This window comes from Canis lupus, chromosome 6 (assembly GCF_048164855.1).
Source record: "Canis lupus baileyi chromosome 6, mCanLup2.hap1, whole genome shotgun sequence".
In the NCBI taxonomy this organism is placed as follows: Eukaryota; Metazoa; Chordata; class Mammalia; order Carnivora; family Canidae; genus Canis; species Canis lupus.
The window spans coordinates 65,352,255-65,377,380 of record NC_132843.1 but is presented as its reverse complement, the minus strand read 5'-3'; the positions used below and the strand labels follow the sequence as shown (position 1 = coordinate 65,377,380).

General features: G+C 46.6%; 1 protein-coding gene across 7 annotated transcripts in view; it reads right to left on the bottom strand.

Moving 5' to 3' along the window:
* The window catches only part of RGS8 (regulator of G protein signaling 8), a 40,493-nt gene extending 19,620 nt beyond the window's left edge, over positions 1 to 20,873 (bottom strand). Inside the window, exons 1-5 of one of the 7 annotated variants that reach the window (XM_072830972.1) lie at positions 20,830 to 20,873; positions 6,716 to 6,789; positions 4,628 to 4,756; positions 2,019 to 2,120; positions 1,107 to 1,171 (exon numbers count right to left, since the gene is read on the bottom strand). In XM_072830972.1, coding sequence (XP_072687073.1) covers positions 1,107 to 1,171; positions 2,019 to 2,120; positions 4,628 to 4,653 — 193 coding nt within the window. In that variant the 5' untranslated portion in view covers positions 4,654 to 4,756; positions 6,716 to 6,789; positions 20,830 to 20,873. The other 6 variants (XM_072830971.1, XM_072830970.1, XM_072830969.1 and 3 more) reach the window with 6 other exon arrangements.
* Between the last annotated feature and the right edge of the window lie 4,253 nt (positions 20,874 to 25,126).

Below are 25,126 nucleotides of genomic sequence, written 5' to 3'. Positions count from 1 at the left end.
ATTTCATTTTAAAATCTATTCAAGAGTATTTGTTAACCAGTTTATTAGGATCAGGGGCATAGTCAGAGGGAGCTGTCCCCATCCAGCTGTAAGCAAAAATCACTTCTAAAGACATCTAAAGATTGGCGGATCCCATCAAGACTACTCAATTATCTAGTAGCTGAGCTGGGTCAAAATCAAGAACACAGGTGTGACTATCAGGCCAATGCCCTTACCCTCACTGTACAAAATCATGTTCCCCAATGAAATGGAAACAAGACTCTGAGCTAAAAGCTACCCTTCTGCTCCCAGATTGATCAGGATTTCTAATATTGACGGGAAGAATTCAAAAGGAGCACTACAAGTCTACATGAAACCTTTTCTCTTCAAAAGACTCTTCTCTCTTCCTCTCCTGTGCTCTCCCACTCCCATGTATTTTACGCCACTAGGATCTCAAAGCCCGATGAATTTGAACTTGCTCATGACGAGAAAAAAGCAAGAGCTGAAAAGTTTGGCTGGCGTCAAAGTGCCCTTCCCACGCAGAAATATGCACGATAATTTCTGCAATTTTCAGGGGGAGGGGAAGGTATGAGAAATGAGGAAAGGGGAAAGTGAAAGAGGAGAGAGGGACAGAAGAAATGCATCCTAGTAAAACTCACACCCAGCCGGAAACTGAGGAGTGTGATACCCCAAAATAAAAAGCAACAAGAAAACCCAAAACTATGCCAACTCAAGTGACTAACAAAATGTATAGAACATTCATCTGACAGATGAGTAACCCAAGGCTCTCTGGGGACTTGGGGGGAGGTCATTTAATTTTATAAACAAGATCTAGGATGGACACGAGACTATTGTTCCCACCGAGCCCATCATTCTAACGCCCTAAACTAAATTATTTCTTATGAAAACACGAAGGCTTCTTGGAACCATACTTTTAACCCAGAACATAGAAAAGAAGGCCCTCTTCCCACTACATTTAAATGACATCTTGTTATCTATATAGTCCCCTATGCAGGAGGCTCTGTGAGTGCAGGGACTATAGCTGTCTAGGGCACCCAGCACAGCACCTGCATCATGGTGGGCATTTGGTGCCTCTTTTGCTAAGAGGAAACCCAAATTCTACTTACACTTATGGGACAGAAGCACATCAAAGGAATCTGCCCACCTCGTGGCTTCTTCTGTGGATAGTCTCCTAGGAAAGAAGAAACATCTCTCTTGAATATTTCTGAAATGACCCCCTCTCCATCAGCAACCATGGAAATTTGCTATGGAGAAGAAATCGGAAAAATGGCGGGGGTGGGGGGGATGGCAGTGCAAATGAAAACCACCTGTAGGCCTGCAATTCTATCACTGTAAATGTGTACATTCTTAAGTAACTGATGGCAAACCTCAGTAAGGCAATTCAGCATATTTCGTTTGTTGGCTTTCAGTCTAAAACACCAAGCTAAATACGTACAGGGTATGAAGATGTCAAGATAACCATGGAAAGAAACCGGCCTTAGCATGAGAAAAGGTGGGCTGAGCTCCCAACTCTATATTTTACTGTGACCTTAATCTCTTCACTTCTGCAATGGGGATCATGATGCCCATCCCCGAACCCTTGAGAGTTAGATGAGGGGCATCTATGATATCATTGAACACAGTACCTAAACGGTATAGGTACCGAGTCCAGATCACCTGAACCTAAACAGATTTTTAGAATATATTTGAATGTTTTTCTCCAAACTGAGAGCTCAGACTGACAACCAAGTAGAACCAAGAAGCCTCCTCCACCATAGCTTTATACAAGAGCGGTGGATAATACAGTTTTCTTACAAGAAAAGGGTCCCTACTCTGAGTTAGGTCGCACATTTTGAAAAGGAAAATTCATACCCATGCACTCACGTTCAGGGATCTAAAAGGAACCACCAAGTGGCACGGATTTATTGTCACTGGACTCATCCGGTCAACAGCTCACTAGAGGAGAACAGGTCCTTCGGCCCAGTGGTGGACGCCCCATGGTGAGCACCCTGGGAAGGCCACAGGGCCAAACTACTCACTTTAGAGCACGGTTGGGCTTGTCGGGAAGAATAGCTGTGAAATCGCTACAGGAGTCTGACTTGTGAGACAGGCATCCCAGGCGGGTCCTCATCCCTTTGTTCCTGCAACAAGCACAGGGGCAGACGGACGGGGACTGTCATGATCATAGCCGTCAGCTCCATAAAGGGGCCCCTGGAACTGCTGCTGCGGGAGCCTGTGCCGCCTCCCCTGACCCCCACATCCTTCCCCAGGTGGTCCCTAAAGATTTCATGAACAAGAGGAGACATGCCTAGCCGATCAAGGGATATACTCACTCCCTAACTTGACTACTGGAATAGTAATAGGTACCCTACCCCTAGAGGCTTAACGCTTCTTTCAAAGCTAACATTCAAGTTGATAGTAAGTCAATGAAGGTCATTAGCTTGGAAGAATTTCTAAATTAGGATTCTCTGTAGGGAAAGGAAATACAGGGAAGACAAAATAACAATTCACATTTTGCTCTCCCACTAGGAGGGCAAAGTAGCAGCAGCAACAGCAGCAGCTCCTAATTACAAAGCCCCAGAAGTAGTACCCGTAAAGAGAGTGGAGGGTTGCTTGCATAATACAGGGGGGCATGCCACAGAACCTCCGAGCACAAATGAAGCTTTAAGGCAAATTAATTCTGACTCAGGTTCTCCTCCCCACTTATCCCCCAAACCTGGGGCTGTATATGCATGAACGGCTGTGGACCAGCAGAGAGCAACACCTGTAGGCGAAGGCACGAGCAGCTGGTACGGTTTAAGTTAAGAGCCAGGGCCCCTTGTATTTAAACACACTTGTATTTACCTGACGGAGTTCTCATATCCCTATTTATGTTTTGGCTTATCTCAATCAGCATGTTTAAAACTTTAACATGTATGTTTAAAGTTCTCTCTCTCTCTCTTTTTCAATTTTCCTAAGGACCAGATACTTAAATGTTATCTGTTAGGGAAGGTCCAATGAGAAATTACACTAACGTCTCTTTCGGACTTTCAACATTAGCCCCTTTTTAACCTTTAACGAGACATCCGCCAACTATGGCCCGGCAAGATGCCTGTTTGTGTAAATAAAGTTTTATGGGAACACAGCAACACCCATTTATTTACATATGTCTAAAGCTGCTTTCAAGCGCGAAGGCAGAGTTGGGTGGTTGCAACACAGACTGTATGGCCCATAAAACTCAAAATATTTACTCTCTGGCCCTTGGCAGAGTGAGTTTACTGACCCCTGACCTTTAACTATGGCAGCTCTTTGCACAAAGAGCAAAGGTAAGTGGGAAGGGTTTGGTGTAATCACATCAGGCCTGAAGAACTTATAAAAGGGCACTGCCACGTGCACACTGGTAACACTTTGCCACGGAAATAGTCCCGGAGATATTATTCTCCGTGTGGAAAGGAAGTCCTCCCAGCCTGGCTCTCCCTTCCCCTGTCTCATGCATCCTGGGCCTGGGTAGAGACGCTAGGGGCCATCCAATTCAATCTCTTCCTTTCACTCCAAATGAATTTTCATCCCTGACCTAGCTAATTGTTCAAAGAAATCTTATCCAACAAACGTCTACTGGGATGGTATCACATTTGGCAAGGATGGACAACATTTGTATTCCACAGCCCATCTCTGAGAGCCTTTTAAAGCTGGAACATCCAAGTTCCCAGAAATATCCCCTCTCCTGCAGAAAACTAGGCCTGCACGTCCTGTGCTCCCACCTCTTATCTCAGCCAGGCGCATTATGAAGCCATCAATTTGGTGGCGTTTCAAAACATTGGCGATAGCCATTCTCTCTTCTGCGATGGTGAGCATCTTATGTCCACTCACTCTCAAAAATCACAGGGGGTTCTGACACCAGGCCGAGTGAGCAACTGATTAAGGGCCCTTGAGTCACCACTTTCCGTGAATTCAAGTAAAGGTCTTGCTCAGGCTGTACCAAGGCCACAACCCAACCTTCAGTGAGTCAGTTCCCTCCTTCGTGCCACAGGATCATCAATCACAGAATAGTCAGGTCGATGTCCCCAAAGAGCAATTAAGAAGACTTCAAAAAATGGCAAATCCACACAAGTCATCTAAGGAAGTTTCACAGGGGCCAGTGTAAAGGGTCTACTTGTTACCAAACCAACGGTGATTCTCCCCAAGAGTTTGCAAAAATCTTCCACAAAATATCCTTTGGGGCCCAACGGTTTTCATTTTCCATCTTGTCTAGCTGAGACCTGAATTACAACCTTGTTAGTTAGGTCTGAAATAATGGGAGCGGAAGTGCCAGTCACAGGTTAAGGTTACTTCAATGCAAGCAAGCAAGCAAGAAAACAAAATTTTAAAAAGTAAGCTTGCCCTCATCTTCCCTCCCTGTTCCAGTACCTCAAAGAGGTCCCTAAGTGGTTCAATACAAGCTCATGCACAGTCCCACCCCAGAAGTCCCATCAGTCAACAGGAGGGCTTGGCACTGAGGTGGGTTCTGCTGGCAAGAAGCGCCCCGGAAAGGAGGGCACAGTCCACACGGGTGGCCTGAGAGGGTGGACTCAGGCGGACCACCCAGGGGATTAGAAGGCTGGGGCAGGCTCACACAGCAGGGAGGAGGAAGAGGAAAGGCAAGAGCAGGAAGACAGGTTAGCATCATTACCTGCGTGGCATCAGTAAAGCGGCCATGCAGGCACGCGCTTACGGTTAACCCTCTGGCCGGTGTGCAGGGACGTCAGGGCGGGAGATAAGACTGCGGGGCACAGGGATTTACCCTTTCACGTCCTCTCACCTAAAATCAAAGAATCTGCTGTAAGAGGGGGGCCGCCCTCTCTTATCTGACTGTGCTACAAATCCTCTTGGATGGCTTTGCACTGATGGAACACCTCCACACACACACACACACACACGCAGCCCATTCCCCACAAATCCCTGCTTGCCCTGAGGGAGGGTGACTGACCAAGGCTGAACAGGTACAGATCGCTGGGTGGCTTCACATCGCAGTCTGGCGGTCAAAGGCTCCCATTTCCCAACCAGTGGCCATCGATGGTGAAGTGGGGCACGTGCCTCAGGGGACAAAGGCATGGGCCTGGGCAAGCCAAAAATGACTGCTCTCTTTGTTTGATTCCAGTGGGGCCCAAGTGACCAGGCAGCCAGGGATGGGGGAGGGGGGGTCAGCACTTGCTCTAGAATTATTTGATTGGCTGCTCTTCTGATTCTCACCTCCCTCTAAGGGAACCCGTCCTGGGGGTGGGAATGCAAGGAGCCTTGGGAGGGGATGAGCAGGAGGAAGGGTGGAGTAACTCAAGGGAGACTTGTCAGGCCCCGTCACTGCACAGGCCTGCTCCTTTGCAGGATTACAGGCACAAGCTGGTGAGATGAATATGCAAGCCATGCTCTCTTGCCCATATGGAGGCCGCCCCACCTGCCCCAGCCCAGGGACTGGCCCATTCCTGACCTGAAGTAGGGAGGACAGTAGGAAAGGGGATATTGAGGTTGAGGGCTCGTGGACTGAACTCCTCTCTCTCCTGAGGGTACCATCCTCGGTGCTTCAAACCCTTTGTTCCCACAGAAATGATAGGAAGAAACATGGGAAGAGAGCAGCCTATCCGTAAAGGGCTCCCCAGGGGAACCCTGACACCAAACATAGAATCCATTTTAAAAGAAACCTAATTTAGGTAGATAAGGCCCCTACCCGGTCTACTCCGTTTAAATTGTTTTGATATTACACGGAACGTATCACAAATACTTTTTAAAATACCTTCTCTAATAATATCAAAATTGGTAAAATTAAAACATGGCTTTGTTAACACTGAAAAAAAAAATTGTTAAGAGTTTGTGTAAAAGCTCAACCTCCAGGAGACTGAGCTTAGATGACATCCCCCCCGACAGTAGGGACATCTCCTTAACCTTTGTTCTAATGGTGCATACACCTGCCTGGCCCAGATGTCAGGACATCAAAGCCCTTCACAGAGTGAAGCTTCTCTCTCTTCCAGCTGTAAGAAATCACTGTTTGGGGCACCTATGCCTCATTTTCCCTTGCTTATGGGCTCTCATCCTGGAGGAGGGGAAGCCTGTGCCAGGGGCCTTCGTTATACCGGGTGATGAACAGAACCAGGGAGGACTCCCCACAAACACAGCAGGCAAGGTCATTTGGGGCAGGCATTACCAGGCCTCCAGTCCCTGCCCTGTCGCTCTTCCCGCTCCCGCTGCTAGCTCCCACTGGCTTGCCAGGACCACTTCATGCCTGCCTCTCTCCCTTCCAAATCCAGCGCTGCCCACCGTGCCCACCCCCGCCCCCCCAGACCCTCCACCATCCCTTCACTTAGCCCAGCCTTGAATTCAATTAAATCGGAATCTGCAGGAGACTCTGGCCCCTGCTTCCTCATTCATCCCAACCCCAGTGCCTCGGGGCTCTTAATTCCATCTGGTCCTTGACTTCTAGGGGATGGAGTTTGGGGTCACTGGAGCCCAGAAAGGCCCACGGAAATGTGCCCTGTTAGGCAGACATCCAGTTACAGGTGACTCTGGGGCAGACAGGATGGGACATATGGAAAGAGGGGACTCAAGGTAAAAACAAAGGTTAAAAGCAAAGAGCAATGCTTTTTAAAGAGGGGAAGAGAAACTAAGAGTCTCAGCGGGGAGAAAGCAATCAATATGCATGGAGAGGCAGGTTAATTAAATATGGATAATGCAATCAGCCCACATGGGCATCTTGAAGAGGAGAGAGAAAAGCAAAAGCAATACTCACTGTCTTTGACCAGTCCTCATGGCCTGCAGGTCTTTGCCAACTGGATGGTCAGAGAGGCTGCAGGTTAAGGAGTTCTGGGGAAAGAGTAGATCTTTCTTTTAGCAGTCAAATCCTTGATGGGTGAAGAACATGTGTGCATGAATGCACAGGCACACTCGTGCGTGCACACACACATATACACACGCATGCAAGCACAACACACCTCCCTCCACTTGAGCCGGGCAGCGAGCAGCCCCGCTGAAAGCTCTTCTCTCTGCTTGTCACATCCAGTAAATACTGAAGCAGCCTACACCCAGCGGGCGGCGGCTCAGCTCCCGGGCACAGTCTGCACGCCCATCCTCATTGGCAGGATGCAGGAGGTGCCCCTGAGCAGAGCTCGCCTGGCACTCCTCCCGTACCTTCCTCTTCACTAACCTGCTTCCCTGCTCCTCTGGCTGCAGCTCAAGGAGAGGTCCCCACAGCCCAAAGCTGCCTCCCCCTCTGCACCCAGAGGCTGTGCAGGGGGCAGCGAAGCCGTAGGTATTAACTCTTTCCGGCCACCAATGAGCTGAAAATCTAGTGTCCAGGGGGCCCTCTTCTAATGAGCTCCGCTGCTGGCTGAAGGCTGGTTGCTGCTCAGGGAGCAGGGAGCATAAAGATCTTGCCCCAGACAGCTGCTGACAGCAGGAGCCAAGCCGAATCAAATCTCCTAATGAGCCAGGAGGAGGGGGGCTGTCTTGCTGGGTGTGATGTGATGTGATAAATGCAGAGAGCAAGAAAGCTACGGGGCAGGTCACACATCTAAATTCCACCCCCTTTCTCCCAATTTCTATTGTGCTCCACGACCAAGCCAAACCACACAGCCCTGAAATTACCCCCTCTGGCACATCTCAGCTGTCCCCCTTCCTCGACAGAGGCATTTCCCCCCCGAGTCTGTCTCTCCTCCCACCCCCCCAGCACCAAACACACCACTCCTCACTTCTTAATGAGAAATTTCCACCTCCTCTGCCTCCTCAAAACATGTATATTTCCAACTCTGTGCTCCTGGTTTTTCCTCAGTGGAAATTCACCTCTCTCCCTCATCCATCACCTAGCAACTTCCCCCTGCTTGCATTTGTTACGGAGTGAGACTTTTCCCTTTGTTCTGTCCAATCTGCACATTATCCCCATTTTTCTGTCTTCTACCATTTTGTTTTTTTTGTTTTTTTTTTTCTCTTCCAAGCCCCCTTACCCACATATGGATCTTCACACTGCCTGTTTCGGTTCCAGAAGGAGGACTCTCTCTTCCTGCTTGCCCTAGTACAGTAGTTCTCTGAGTATGGTCCCTGGACCAGCGGCGTCAGCATCACCTGGGAATGTGTTCGAAATGCAAATTCTCAGGCCCCACCCCCAGACCTACAGATCAGAAACTCAGTGGAAGTAGCCCAGCCTCCCAGGTGAATCTGATGCCTGCTGAAGTTTGCAAAGCACTGCCCTGGGACAAAGCTCCCCTTCTCCCCATTCCACTCCAGTCTCAAAGGCCGAGTCTCCTGCTCCCACTCAGGAACTACCTCCAAATGCACCTAACTTTTGCCGCGAGCCCTTTTGGACACCCGGAAGGTGGCATTTGCTAGAGGCAGCAGAAATCTCTGTAGAAAGTGATGGCTTGATGCTAAAAATATTAGGTTGCATTTGTTTGACCTTTTATCATGTAGAAAGCATGTTCATGTGTTCTTATTCAACAACCCTATTCCACAGCCAGAGAGAATATTATTATCTCCGAGTTACAGATGAGAAAATTGAGGCTGGAAAAGGTAGCATGTCTTTTTCAAAGCGACACAACACGTAAGAAGCAACTCAGAGGGACCAGATTTGTTTTCTTAGAACTCTTACAGCAGAGCTCTTCCCACTGCGTCACACCGGGACCCAGAATTCCTGGCAGATCTATTGGTCGCATAACTCGTGTTTTCTCAGTGACATGAGTCTGCTGCAACCCCACGTTGCCTGATGAGAGGATGAAATAAAAACTCCTGATGCTGCCTCCACAGTGACTCATTGTCTCTCTTGAAAAATGTCCACGGTGTGCCTCTGTTAGGTAAAGGGAACTTCGCATTATGAAATGAGAGGCAAAAGAAATGTTTCCCATTCCTCGGAACCCCTGCCTTGACCGCCAATGCTAGCCAGGGTTTAGAATTGAAGCATAAAGAGAATCCTTTGCTTCTGGACATTTTCTTGATACACCGCACCGTAAGAAACAGGTACACAGGGTCGCCTGGATGGCTCAGTGGTTGAGCGTCCACCTTGGGCTCAGGGCATGAGCCCTGGGATAGAATCTCGCATCGGGCTCCCTGCAGGGAGCCTGCTTCTCTCTCTGCCTATGTCTCTAAATAAAAATCTTTAAAAAAAAAAAGAAAGAAAGAAAGAAAGAAAGAAAGAAAGAAAGAAAGAAAGAAAGAAAAGAAAAGAAAAGAAAAGAAAAGAAAAGAAAAGAAAAGAAAAGAAAAGAAAAGAAAAAAGAAAAGAAAACAGGTGCACAAACTGTGAATAAAAGCCCATTGATAAGCACTTCCCTAATCCAACATAAGTTTATGCCGTAAGGTGGAGCCTTCGTGATTCCATGCACTTACAAGGCTGACATCTTCATCATCCCCATTTTATAGATGGAAAAACAGAGACAAGTCAGTTACAAGTGGCAGAGTCAGTGCCTGATACCAAGCTTCATGTTCCCAACCCTTGCCCTGCCCCTTGCCGTAATACAAAGGTGGTATCATCATGGGACTCCTCTTCTGGTGCTAAAATAGTGAGATAAAGCCCCCCTCGAAGTCTCATGCTGCCCCATCTGGCATCCAGGATTCAAAGGCACTGAGGAGATAGGACAGGGGGGCTGCAGATGGGCCCAAGTCTCCAGTGGGGGCTGACTAATGTTAACTAGGCATCAGAATCTTCAATTAGCCTTTGGAGAAATAATATAGTCATAGGAAGTCAATAAGCCCGCCCAAATGTTTAAGGAAAGATAGAATCATTAATAAAGTTTTAAGAAAGAGCAGGAATACGAAGAGCTGAGGGACAAGAGTGTGTGGACATGCATCTAGCAGGAGTAAAAAGAAAAATTTAAAACTAGTCTAACCTTTTTTTTAACCAAAACATTCCTAAACACCAAAACATAACCACACAGCACCCTAGTTTGAGAAGCACAGACCCAGTAGAAGCCCCCTCTCAGGGGAGGCCTCTAAGTTAATCTTCCTTCCTATAGAACCAGGTGCATAAAGAATTCCAGGCAGGGGCACCTGGGTGGTTCAGTGGTTGAGCGTCTGCCTTCGGCTCAGGTCGTGATCCCAGAGTCCTGGGATCGAGTTCCGAATCAGGCTCCCTGTCTCCCTCTACCTATGTTTCTGCCTCTCTCTTGTGTGTCTCTCATGAATAAATAAAATAAAAAGAATTTGGGGGTAGGGGGAGGAGTGAGATTAAGGGGAATCAAAAGGTTAAACATTCTGGCCTGGTCTCCTTTCCTGAAGGAGAGAAATAGGAAAAAGCAGGGAGGCTGGGGTGCCAGTAAGAAAGGCACTCACCTACTTGAACTCTGCGTCCCCAGGCTTACAGCCAGCCCCGGCCCAGGAATACAGAGCTCTGGATTCTTTTCTGGTTACTGCTCCTGAGTTGCTGGCTAAAGACTAGGCATAGGACATCTCTGCTGGTGACACATGGCTTTCCCCAGGAAAACAGGCATTACAAGCCCTGCTCTGGCTTCTCAGGCTGCCTTGCACCTCTCAGCTTTTCCCATTCTCTGTTTGCTCCTCTTAGGAAACCCAACCTTTCCAGGCATGGGCCAGTGTGTCTCTCTGGCATGGGTGCTTTAGTCCTGCCTCTCATGAGCTCCACACTGGCTTTTCCAGAGGACAGCAGGACAATTCCATCCCTTTCAGATTCTGCAGACGCAACTGTGTCAGAAACAACCCCCTTCCCCTCCAAATCCTCCTTTCCTGCCAGGTTCCCTATGCATGCTCATGTACTCTGTGTCCTAGCCCCTCAGGGTACTAAATACAGGTATTTCTGGGTTTATTTTCTCTGTTGCCCTGTTGAACTGATTTTTAAAACTTCTCGTTATATTTCTGAAATATTTCTCAACTTTATCCCCTTCCATCCATTGACATTGCCATTCAGAGGCTATTGGGCACCCACCATAGTATATGCCTCTTCCAACGCCTCCTAAGTCATGGCCTCCCCCATTCCCCATAAACCTCCTGGCACGCTACACTACCACCAGTGTTACCCACCGAACATGTATCATAAATGGTCTGTAGAATAATTTTTGATGGGCTTCATTGTACCGATTTTTCCTGCCTGACATTCTAACAGTTTGGTCCCACTTATGTATCCAGTCTTATATCCCATTGTGCATACATGCTTGCACACACATGCCTAACCCCATCATTGCCCCCTCTGCCCAGAATGTTCCCCCCTCACCAAACCCTTCCCCGGATCTGCCTCTTAAGTCCTAGTTCCTTCTCTAAACCCAATCCCTCCAAGATAAAAATTCTCCTTTCCAACGCTTTTCAGAACGCCCTCAATCAGAAGGAATCCCTCCATCCCAACACCACCACATTGCTGTGTGACTCTCTGACAGCCCGCATGGTCTGTAGTTTATCCTTGTGATTTATGTTTTCTGATCCTCCCAGATGACCCCATGTTCCACAAAGACAGACTCTATGACTTACTCCCCTTGCTATCAATTCTCATTGCCTCGTATGAAGCAGATGTTTAATAAATGTCAGCTGCATTTGATTCTGAGCTCATAGAAAAAAAAAATCTGAAAAATCACTGAGGATTTCTTATGGCGGAAACACTTGAGAGCTTTGCAGTCTCTGGGTCAAGACTGAAGTCGGCCTAATGCTAATGACTCTCAGGAGCAGCAGCATGGGTACCTAAGGCATTTGCAAACTATTGTTCCCAACAGCCCTGGTCAGGGCAGGGTGGAATTAATCAAGAGCAAAAGGAGCACCTGGCATTGTCACACAGGCTACAAAAATGTAATTAAATGGAAGATAAAGGGAATTAAAGTCTGCAATATAATATTTTTAAAAGCCATGTTAGTAGAGGTGGAGGTTTATTGCCAAATGCCCCCTGTGTGTTTATTTAATCAACATACCACCTAAGACAGTACCACATTAAAAGCTTTTAATAAAACAGTCATTTGGATATTAGATTTGAATTCTGGTCAGCACGCTAAAGCTCTTCCACAAATCTTTTAAAAGCAATTTCCACTTTGTAGCTTCCTAGTAACAGCAGAAACATGAATCAACATATGCTGCATTGATTTGGGGTTTCCATGGAGACTGGAAGGACACAGGGAAGGGAAGGACAGAAAGAGGCCACTCGGCCCAAAATTCTACTAAAAAAAAAAAAAAAAATACGTCTCAATTTCATTCCTCTGAGTATTAGCAGCCTCATTTCCTGCTCATCAGTTCAAGCATCCTGATATTTAATTTGTAATAAGCCTGCTCAACTTCTCACAAGGAACAACAGCGGGGTTGTGGCAAGAAGTCAGCAAAGGTGTCGGCCCGTGAGGTTTGCAAAGAGAACTGAACAGGATCTGGAATGGGAAGAAAGGGCCTCTGGTCCTGACCCTGCGGATAACTAGTTCTGTGACACTAACTACCCTAACTAGCTATGTGATCATCAACTTTGAATTCCATTTTCCTCCTCTGTAAAACCCAAATTAACTGCTCTGTTTTTCAGAGTGGTTGGTTATAAGAAAGAAATGAAAAAGTCTGTGGGAAACGCCTTGCAAATTCTAGCCCACTGTATACCCTACCACAGACGGTCCCTGACTTACGACGGTTCTACCGATAATTGTTCCCCTTACGATTGTCTGACTTCACCATAGTGAGAAAGTGATACGCATTAAGTGGAAACCATGCTTTGAATTTTGCATTTTACTCTTTTTCCCAGGCTGGTGATATGTGGTGACATCAGGATGCTCTCTCTTGACACCGCTCAGTGGCAGCGAGCTCCCGGTCAGCCACGTCATCACGAGAGTCAACAACTGATACCCCTACAGCCTATCCTCCACCCGTACAACCATGCCGGTTTTCACTTTCAGTGCAAGTTTACTCAATAAATCACATGAGATATGCAATACTTTATTTTAAAATGGGCTTTTGTGTTAGATGGTTTTACCCAACGATAGCTACCGTAAGTGTTCTGAACATGTTTCAGGTAGCCTAGGCTAAGCTATGATGTTTAGTAGGTCAGGTGCATTCGATGCATTTTCAACTTATGACATTTTCACCTTTATGATGAGTTCATCGGGACAGACCCCCATCCTAAATCGAGGAAAATCTGTATTATACTTGGTGATGCTTTGAGCTTCCCCTTAAATGGAATTATACCAGCAAGCAAGTATATGCAAAAAAAATTTTTTTAAAGGATTGCTGATTTAGTGGGGAGTAGACTGACCCAGAAAAAAGAGGAGTGGGTTGGAGCGGCCTGAGTTGCAATCCCCACTCTGTAATTTTCCAGATCTGTAACTATGGGCACGTTCCTCTCCTTGAGTCATTTTTATCGCAGGTAAGATGAAGATCACAGTACCAATGCCGCAGGCTTGTTAAAGGATTGTTATACGGATTAGCTGAGTGATTCGCGCAATGCTTGGCAAATGGCAAATGAGTGCTTAGTGTGAGCCACTAGTATTAGCTATCTCATCTGCTTCGTCATCTATAAAATGGGAATTAGAATTCCTACTCCTTGCCTACTTCACATAGAGGATTACTTGGATGACATCTGCTCAGCTATTTGATAAACTGCTTCGGAAAATGCACTAAATCAATACAATGTCCTTATTTAAAGATTCATGTTTACTACCTGCTAACGGAGGTGACACAGAAACGTTTGAAACACGTTTGTGAGGATTTTCAAGCATCTTGGTGCAGGGCGGGTGACGTGTGTCTCCGATATCTTTTTTATTTGCTTTTGTTCCTCTCAGGCCTTCATTTGTCTCCTTGCTGCTCCCTGCAGTCTTTTCATTTTTCTACCTCTTTTCTCTCTTTACTATCTTTCCACTTCTCCTTTTAAGTGTGTCTAGAAGGAATTTTAAAATTAAACCTCAGAGACTTTGGAGTCTAAACTGAAATTATTCCTTAGGCCTCCGAAAATTAAATGGTAAACCAACACGGGGCAAAATGACACAAAATCAGGAGATGTTATAGAACTATAGGAATTATAAGACTGTCCCTCCGACAGTGGTCACCAGTGTTAGATATATTTAAAGAAATACATCAACCAAGTGCAATATGTGGAATATATTTTGGAACTATGATTCAAATTTAAAACCATAAAAAATATCATGAGACAATATGGGGAAATATGAGCACTGATTAAGTACTAATATTAGTGTGATATTGATTTTTTTTCTTTTAAGATTTTATTTATTCATTCATGAGAGACACAGAAAGGCAGACACATAGGCAAGGGAGAAGCAGGTGCCCTGCAGGGAGCCTGATACAGGACTTGATCCCAGGACCCCGGGATCATGCCCTGAGCTGAAAGCAGACACTCAACCACTAAGCCACCCAGTTGCTCACCCAAGGTTATTTTTCTTCTTAATAAACTTATTAGTTAGAGAAACATTCTGAAATATTTCAAGATGAAATGGTATGCTACCTGGAAATTGCTTCAAAATCATCTAGGGTGGCCAAATATACAGATGTAGTGAAACACCAGGACACCTGCACGCCCCTGTTCATAGCAGCAATGTCCACCATAGCCAAACTGTGGAAGGAGCCACAATGTCCTTCGACAGATGAATGAATAAAGAAGATGTGGTGTATATATATATATATATATATATATATATATATATGGAATATTAGCCATCAGAAAGGCTGAATACCTACCATTTACTTCGATGTAGATGGAACTGGAGGGTATTATGCTGAGTAAAATATGTCAATTAGAGAAAGACAATTATCATATGGTCTCACTTATATGTGGAATATAAGAAATAGTGAAAGGGACAATAAGTGAAAGGAGGAAACTGAGTGGGGAAACATTAGAGAGGAAGACAAACCATGAGAGACTCCTAACTCTGGGAAACAAACAAAGGGTTGCAGGAGGGAAGGTGGGTGGAGGTTACGGTAACTCAGTGTTGGGCATTAAGGGGGGCACGTGATGTGATGAATACTGGGTATTATACTATATGTTGGCAAACTGAATTTAAACTAAAAAAAAAAGAAAGAAAGAAAACAAAATCATCTAGAGTGGAAAGCAGAAGGTAGTACCAGGTGTGTACTCATTGTTCTAGTCTCTTGGTTTGCGTATTTTTGAAATTGTGCATAAAAGTGTTATAAATATGTGACCACTGACAATATGTGCTTCAGTAAATTGAACCTATAAAGTGTAAACTATTAGTGCAAGGAAACTGAAATATCGAAAGAGGTGATTTGAATGAGAACTGATTTCCTGCATTGTAAGTTTTCTTCCCTATGAATAAACCCATTTTCAGAAAAGCCTTTTATTGGACTCCCAGGGAGCAGGTGCCAAAATTCATAGAGGTTTAGAATGGGTATATCACCTACAGAAATTAAATTTTAAAGACTTTGCCCACGGTCACATTTCTTAAGGCATGGCCAGAACTCCAACCCCGAGCTCCAGGGTGGAATCCTGCTACATCCTTTCTTCCCACTGCTGAGCTGCCCACCTACGCATCCAGAATCTAGGGCGATACTTCAACCTCGGATGAGGATACAAATGATGATCTGTTCGCTCACCTCCCCAAAACTCCTCCATTCCTATTGTAACCACAGCCTTAAAGAGTAAACCTGGTTTTTACGAACTAGCTTCTCAGTGGGCAGCTGGTTTCTGTGATGGCAGCCAAAGGTCAGGAAGCCACGGTATAGGGAAAGAGGAGGCTCATGCGACAAGCACAATCCTTCACACACCCCCAGCCTGATCTCCTGCTTCACCAAGATAATCAAAGCCTCAGGTATGAAATATCTCAACCTCTTTCCCTGCCTCCTCCCCTGCAAGTCTTTTTTTTTTCCTGCAAGTCTATCCACATTTACACACAACCTTACTTGCAACCCACCACTCACAGATGTGTCTACTCAAGGTAAATCCTTCCTCCTGTGACCTTGAGCCCCTCCTTCCCACCTGCCCTGCTTTATCAACCCTCTATCTTTATTCTGTCCTCTCTCATGTTATTCTATACTTACAAATAAAAATACTTTCATTAAAAAAAAATCCTCCCTTCGGAGTGTGGGGGGGTCCTCCTTATGTCAGCAAAACTACCTGAAAAAATTTCCTGTTTCCCTACTTCCTATCCCTTCCTCAGTTCTTTACAATTTGGCTCCCACCCCTACCACATCCCTGAAAGAGCAACCTCTATATTGTGAGGTTCAGTGGTCCAGTGGTCCTTGTCCTTATGGACCTCTTGGCCGTATTTGCCATGGTGACTGTTCATTCTGGCACCTCCACCGCCTTGACCTCCGTAGCCTTACCCTGTCCTCACTCGCCTTCCCTTTGGTCTCTTTCGCTGGCTCCTCCTCTGCCCACCCCATAATGTTGACATTCTCCTGCCTTCTAACCTTGGTTTTCTTCTCTCTTCTTAAATGCTCCTTGGGCAATCTCACACTTGCCCATAATCCCAACTACACTGAGTATACTGACCATTTCTGAATATTTTCATCTAATTCCAGTCCCTCTTCCAATTATATAGATTCTTATGGCCCATGGATTGTTGAACACACCCCTCAGGCATCCCACGGGCACAACAAATACAAATATACATCTAAACATTGAGCACATCACAGCCCCTCCTTCCTCCTTTTCCGGACCCATTTTATCCCCCTCCCTTACATCACCACACACACACACACACACACACACACACACACACACACTTCTTCCTCTGGAATTCCTGGTCTCAGGTTCTGACACCACCATCCACTGAGTAACTCAAGTCAGAAATAGGGAAATAATAATACAGGACCCCCTTTCTCTCATCTCCTATAGTAAGCCAATTACCAAGTCATACTGATTAAATCTTCTTCACAGTTTTCACATCTGTCCTCTCCTCTGCATCCTTACTAGCACTGCTCTGCCCCTGTCCTGCTTCACAGCCCCTGGTTCTTGACCTCTTTGGTCTCTGATCCAAACATACTTCTCTACATCAGAGTGGTGTGATTAGTTGCCTACAACTCTCTTCTCCTAACCCCAGACTATTAAGTCCACCAAGGACAGGAAACTACTCATTCATCCATTCATCCATTTATTCAACTAACATTTAGGTATCTCTAATGTGCCAAGCAATGTACCAGACATACGTAGTACATGACCTATGCATATTACAGAGGAGAAAGCTGTATTTTTCCTCTCTAAATCCCCAGCATCTGGCACAGTGCCTGGGATCAAGAAGATGCTCAATAATGTTTGTTGAACATAACTGAACCAGCCAGCAGACAGGTGGGTGAGACCAGGTTTAGAGCAGGATGCTGGCAGGGAGAGGTAGCTTAAAGTCATAGAAATGGCACAGGCTCCAGTATCTGGTGACAAGGGTTCAAGTTCCCACTCTGCCCATTCATGGCTGGGTCGTCTTGGCCGAAGACCTTGCTTTCTTATCTATGAAATCAGAATTACTAAGGTCATGCCAACCTCCTGTTTTATTTTAAGAATTCAGTGAGATATATAAGCCAACATGGATCGTACATTATTCAGTCTTATGAAGACATGAAGTCACATTGACAGTATCAGAGTCATAGAATGCAGAGGCCCAACACCAAATGGGGGTGGGGTGGAGGCTGCAGAGGAAGGGGTAGCAGGCCTGGGAGACAGAAGCAGCAGGACCTAGTTTCCAAAGCCCTGGGGCTGTGATAGAAGCATGAGGGACTGCCACAATTGAAGTGTGGCTCTCTCCTCCTATCTTGCAGTGCCAGGGCACTGGCTATCAATCTCTTCCCCCTCCTTAGGCAGTAACAAAAGCTTTTCCACTTGCCATCAGGGTTTACAGCTGTGGGCAGAAAGCAGCTTCAACCTTCTCCCCTCCTCTGAATATAAAACAAGCTGTTTCTAATCCTCCAGCTTCAATGACTTCAGCAATGGCTTTTATGTCCTCCCAGCTCGCTTCTGGTCAGCCACTTAGAATCACACAAGAAGGAAACTCCAGAGTCATCAGAGCAGGGATGGGCTCCGGCTCCGGTATACCAATAGTGGTAGGAAACAGTGGAGTGGAGTAGCCTGGGCCACCTCCAGGGACAGCTCTGGGATTTGCGCCTACCAGCACAGAGCCCTCAGGGAAAGGAGGTGACTTGCTTTTGTGCCTGTGCCAGTGCACATCAATGTCTACACCCGGGGCAGGAGGAGGGGCCAGGGCTGTGTAGGTGCACTCTGATGCACGAAGTTACAGAGCAAATTCTGACACTTTTCCTTGAGAGACAAGGCCTGGTGGGAATCTACCTTAAGCCATTCAGCTTTTCTGCGGCCTTTTTCCTTCTAGGATCTGTTGTTGAAAAATTCAAAAGCCTTTTGTAAATTCCATACACAACACACTAATAAAGGTCCTGATGAGAAGGCTGAAGCTTCCTGGACAGCGAAAAATATCCTGATCCCTGAGGCAATACGGGAGGAAAGGAGCATTTCAGCATCCCTGGAGGTAGACGTATTTGGACAAAGAGGAAATAAAGAGGCACACAACAGAGAGCCTGGAATAGGACAGGCAGCACAAAAACTCTAAGCCATGAAGTCATCACACGCAACAAAACTCACATTTCCATGGCACAATCACAACGTACAAACTGCTTTCACTTCTCTGGCTGAATATTTCAAGTTTCTTGGCCTCCATGACCCTTGGTTTGCTCTGGGAAGTTGAGAAGATGAAACAGCATAATACAGGGAAAGAGCCTAGCAAAGTTGTCCAGCATTGTGATAATTGGGAGCTACCCATTATTCCTTTTAGTTTATCTCACAAACACCTCTGGAGGTAAGCTGGGTGTTTGCTACTGTGCCCATTTTACAGACTATAAGAGCAAAGCTGTTCAGGATCCCTGAATGAAAGGCTCAGGGTAACTCCATTAATGACCCTAGGGACACTTGAACCCAAGACCACCAGGGTTTTCCCTACTCTACACACATTTCAGTTGCAGCTGTATATCCATCACTGAGATCCACATTTGGAGGTTGTTTTTTTTTTTTTTTATGGAAATATGATGGGTTTTGCTCAGCCATCCATTCACACTCTCACTCAATCACCTGGGAGTACCTGGCATTTGTGAAATGGCTACCGTTAGCTAAGGAACCATGATCTTCAAGTCAGAGTTAAGAAAGACATTGGCTTCAGTAGCAGATTTAATTCAACTGGACAACAATTATGAGAAAGGTTTCAGATTCTTTATGTGGTAGGCACTGGGTGAAATTAAAGGAAAAAAAAAAAACTGAAGGACCTGGTCACCAGCGGTGGCTTACTGATGCCTGGCCACGGTGAGCTACAGGGCACTCTCTACAGACTCCAGTCCCTGCTCACCCCAGTCCTATCCACCTTCTCCAGAAAACCTACTCTAAGGACTGAGCAGAGAGCAAATGGTTAATAAAAACTAGTTTACCGGAGTGACTGAGTGCTCATGAGGTTATCATTCCCAAAATAGTAACAGCCATCAATAGCATAATAAATACCACATTGCATGTTTACAGCTTTGAGATTTCCCCAAACATTTATAGGATCTCACGATAACAGCTATCTCGCTGCCCCACTTTCCAGCACCCTCTCCATCTTCCAAGAAAACCCTGAAGTTTTTCAAATCTGTAGGAACAAATAATCTAAAAATAACCCAAGTTGTAGGATGCAGTAGGCTTCCCTTATTTCACCAGGTTAAAAGCATCCCAAGATCAGGACTTATAAGGACCCGAAAGCCAGAATTGCAGTATGTGTATGAAACAATGGATTAATGGTGAGCGGCTCTAACATAGAAAGAGAAAAGCCACTCTCCTCCCACACCTCCCAAAAATCACTACGGAGACAGCCCCAAGAAGGACCCAGCTAGCTGATGCCAGGGCCTCGTCACCTCCTGTACGTGGCAACTGTGCCCTCAACTCACTGCTTAGCAATTGGTGACCTGCCAAAAAAAATTGGTAGCTATGTGTGATGATGGATGTTAACTACGTTTATTGTGGTGATCACTTTGCAATACAAAATATACCAAATTATGTTATATGCCTGAAACCGATATGTTACGTGTCAATTATATCTCAGTTTAAAAAAAAAAAAAACTTGCCCCAGCAAGTCTAGTTGTAAGACTAAGAAAATAATCTAGAATGTGAGCAAAATTTTAACTATGATTTTACTTCAGCATTGTCTATAGTAATCTAAAATTTTTTTAATTAAAAAAAATAAATCAGTGGTCTGCCAACAGATGTTAGTTAACTTGATGATGGGGAGCCTTTCACAATGTGTCTGTGTATCAGATCATCAAATTGTACACTTTAAACATACCACAATTTTATTTGCCAATTATACCCCATGGAGCTGGGGGTGGTGGTGAAAAAAAAAAAAACACAGAAGAAAGGGGCAACCTCCAATGTATTTTAATCTCCCTCCAACTCATTGTGATTGTGAGTCCCTCTGCATCGGAATGTGTCACCAGCGTTAGTCACCAGCAACGCTGGAGACTTGCAGGCTGACAAAACAAAACAGATGCTGTGGGCAGCCAGACCGCTGTGCAGGCGACCCGCTTAAAACGGCAGCAGAAAATACGTGAATGGAAGGAAAAGAGACGGTGTCCTAGCCCAGATAGCAAACCTACAATATTTTCGGAGCCCCCCTCCAAGGGATGCGAGCAGAGAAACGGCATCTCTTGGGACCAGGAAACAGGTTTCCCAGGGCCTGGGAAGTTAGGACTGAGAAGAAAGGAGAACCAAAAAAAAAAAAAAAAAGAAGAAGAGCCTTCGCAGCTTAGCACCCACTAAGTGGCAAGACTGGGCACAGTCCTGCACTCTTGCTCCTGGCAAGGGCGACAGGTTGGCCCCCCTGTGCAGAGCTCTGCTAGAGAGTGAGCGAGCGAGGACGACAGGAGGACAGTGCCTTCTCTGGCCTAGGTGTCCTGCCCTTCTCACGAGGCTGGGGACTGGGGGCGGCCAGTCCAGGGACCCATCCAGGCCCTGCCCTCTCTTACCTGTCGGGCAGCGGGCAGCGCAGCCGGGAAGGTGTGGCGAGCCCCGGCCCCAGCGGGGCATGGCGCGGGGAGGCCCCGAGTGACAGAGCCGGCCACCTCCTGGCACTGGGGAGAAGGTGGGAGGCCCCGCCACCTCCCGGTCACCTCGGCGCCCCCAGCAGAGCAGCTGCAGCGCCGCTCGGCTCCCTCTGCGGCTCCGCTCGGGGACAGAGCTGGCGGCCCAGGAAGGGGAGGGGACGCGAGGGAGGGAGAGGGGCACTCCGACAGCTGATGCGCGCTGCCACGCAGAGCAGAGTCGGGTATGGCACAGCCTGTGTGGCTCCCGGGCTGACAGCTCGTCACGGAGGGGCCGGCTGCTTCGGGGAATTCAGGGGAGGCAGAGAGCAGGGCGGGTGGGGGGGGTGGTGAGGAGGGAGGAGATCCCCTGGCTGCATGGAGGGGAAGAAGGTGAAGTGGGGTCACTGGCATGGGGGGGTGCGGGGAGGATGGCCCGCTATGGCTCAAAAACAGACCAGGTTGGAAGCACCACTTTATGAGGTGGTGTGGGGGAAAGAGGGAAGCACCATATTCCTGGCCTGCCTTCAAGGTGGTCTCTATCTCCTTCCATAACCAACCAGCAAGGCCACCCTACCCTGCCTTAGGAATTTGGGATGGCTAGACACTTTAGAGCAAGAGCAGCTCCAACCTTCTCAAATAGAAGGAAAAAAAAATTGGCATGAAAGAGTATAATGCCCGAAATATTTGGTGTCACATGTCGCCCTACCCTGCAGGCAAGTCTGAGTGCCTCCTCTGCCATCTGCCCAACCTCTGACCAGTGGGTTGCAGTGGCAAGAACAAGGAGCCAGAGGGAGCCCCCCACGCCGGGTAGGGATAGACTGTGTCAGGTGATGGTTCTGTCTGTAAAGTTCCGTTTGGATGGTCAGGAGCAAAATCTGCTGGGCAGCTTGGGCCAGTGCCCGGGGAAGCTTCTGAGCCTGAGGGATAACCCACAGTATCTGACGCTAGAGTCTACTTGACCTGCCCACTGACACGTGGCAGGTTCACCACACAGGCCCCAGAGTTGACAGTCATCAGCTCTATTTACAAGCACAGCAGAGGAAGAGGCTGATGGGGAAGAAAATAAACAAACAGTGGAGAAGACCAAAGAAAGCTGCAGCTGGGGAACACGCAACAAGCTCAGTTAATGAGGGGAAGAGAGATCTCAAATAAAGGCCTTCTCCGGAGGGAGGGGATGGGAGGCAGAGGGGGTGAAGAACCGGCGTGCTGAGAATTTCTAGGGAGCTGTCCATGCCTGGTGCAAGCTGGTGCTCTTCCTCAAGCCTGTCTCCAGAGTCCCAACGGGCGCCACCCCAGACGACCCGTCGGGGATGGCGGATGGTCAGCACACCGCCTCGCCTCTGCAGATGGTCCCAATCACCATCTCACTGCTGCACAAAACATCACACCAATTCAACAAAATCAGGTCAATACAGCAAGCCATCTTTGGAGTCTACTGTGTGTTGGGAATTGCAAGGGTGACGAGACAACCAAGTTATGTGTCATATGATCCAGAGGAGAGCGAGATTTAACTAAGTGACTCTAAGGCATGGATAAGCAAGCTGAAGACTCAGTGCCACCTCAATACCAGGGGTGAGGGAAGAGAGACAGCTAAATGAGACATCACACATGTCCTCCACATGTCCTCCCAGAGGAGGTCTCATCTGACCTGCACTTTGAAGGTGACCCATGGATTCTGACAAGCTTGGGGCCAGGGAGTGAGACTCAGGACAGAGGAACAGCCTGGGCAAAGGCACAGAGTCTAGAGGTGTCTGGTATGTTAGCAGAATCGTGAATATTCTTTCTAGGGAAGCTGGAGCAGAAAGTGAAGTGGGATAGGAGGCCACTTTGGAGGACGTGTTTTAAGAGGCACATTGTGACCAGACAGTAAAACACTTTGAATGAAAGAATGTTGGGCAAGTCATTTTCATGATCAGACCTGTGTTTTGAGAGGACGCTGAATGGTGAGGGATGGAAGAGAGGGAATCCAGCCAGTAAATCCCCAGGCGAGAGGGAGAGCACCAACATAAAACAGGGCACCTGGGAGGAAGGAACAAAGTACAGAGACTTGGGATGGCTGGATCAGCAGGACTTGATCTCAGGTGAGGGATGAGGCAGAACAGGGGAGGATGGAGCCAGGGACCGGGTGTGGCTAAAGAACCCAAATGAGCAAGGAAACAGGTCCTTCCCTAGAGCCTCCAGGAAGGAACAGAGCCCTGTCAACACCTTGCTTTTATCCCAGTGAGACCTGTGTCAGACTTCCAGCCTACAGAACTGTTGAAATGTGATCATTTGTTACGGCAGCAGTAGAAAATACAGAGGAGCTGTCCTTGGTTGTAGTTAGGACATGTCCTGAATAATGCAGACATACAGAACCATTGACAAACCAAAATCAGAAATTAGTTAACCTTCTCGTTTCCTTTGAAGTGTGAGGTCTAAATATCTCCCTTAGAGTGTGTCTTTCTCACACATGCGCACACATGCAAGCACACATGTGTGCACACATGCACACATACATGCATGCGTGAGAGCACACACACACCCCACAAGTGAATGTCTGAGCTCAGTCTTAAATGATTTGTTAGGCTCCCTCCCCTTCCCAGGCATATTCTACTTCCAGTAAAAGTGGCTGTATCTCTCTGATTAGCCATTGTTAAGGAAGGCTTTCTTCTTTGCTCTCCCATATAGTATCACCTGTCAAAGGAAACACACTTAACGCTTAAGGTTTAAGAAAAGAAAAGTAGAGAGGGGGCCACGTCCTTTAGCAGAAGAGAGCCTCTGGCAATGAGAAAGCAGAGCCTGCCAACTTGAAAAAAGAAAGTAAACAAACACGGAAACAGAATCAAAAGAACCCAGGCCCAGGATAGGAGAAGGAGATTCTAAATAGAAAGGAAATAGAATAGAGGAATGGAAAGATAAATACAGTTAGTCAAAGGAACAAAGAGTGGGACACCTGGGTGGCTCAGCAGTTGAGAATCTCCCTTCAGCCCAGGGCATGATCCTGGGGTCCTGGGATGGAGTCCCACATCGGGCTCCCTGCACGGAGTCTGCTTCTCCCTCTGCCTGTGTCTCTGCCTCTCTCTCTCTCCCTCTCTCTCTCTCTCTCTCTCGGTCTCTCATGAATACATAAATAAAATCTTAAAAAAAAAAAAGGAACAAAGAGAGCTGCTGAATCTCAATCTATGGATCAATTTATATATAGATCTGTATAGTTCAACCCTCCCTATACTTGGGTGTGTATGGGCACAGGCCTGCATGTGTTCATCTGTAAACACACACATGAGCATCACCCAGAGTCTGCAACTTGCACATATCTGAAGTTTATTTATAGAGAATAGAATTTATATCTCTCCAGGAATTCTGCTCTCAACCAGATCATTCTGTAGGAGGTTGGAATGATCCTACAACTATACTAACAGATATCCCATCTGCAACTTCAGGATTCATGCCCCCCTTGCTCCTCAGAACATCCTATACTTATCCGTGTCTGTGTGAGTGTGTGTATTTTTAATTATCTGGTTTCTTGTCTGTGTATTCCCACTAGACCCTAAGTTCCATGAAGCCAAAAAATATATCTTATGTCACTTTGGTTTTCTCACCTCATCCCAATGTGTTCAAAAAAAATCAAAGATGAAATGGAGTTTTCTTTCTTAACCAAGATTAAATTCCCGGGGTGTAGGCATAGATGCCTAAAATATTTACCAGTACTAGATCTCTGTGGACAAGTCATCCAACTTCTTTGGGTCTTCATTTCCTCTTCTATTGAATGACAGGGCTAAGCTAGGCTATCTATACATTTTCTTCCACTCCTATAATTCTACAAATCTGTACTATATCTCTCCTGCTCATATGAAATAAATCCTTGGAAGACTTTGGACAAAGAATGCTTAGCAATTTGATAAGACCATTACTCGGGTATTATATATCACCAGGAGTATAGGCTGCAGAAGTGATGGTCCTCAATTTGTTCATAGCTCTCTATATCCATGCCACTGGCTATGCTCTCCTACACTGACTCTAGATACAGCCATGTAACTTGCTTTCACCAATCAGGCAATAGCAAATAGGATACAAGTAGAGGTTTGGGGAGCACTTATGAATTCTGCAGCCTCCGTGTGAAGAAATCCACACTAGCTTACTGAATGAATAGAAATACATGACCTAATCACCATTATCATGCCAACCAACAGCCAGTCAAATGCCAGATATATGAGTGAGGTCGTACTAGATAATCCAGCCACCAGCCAATCCATCAGCTGAC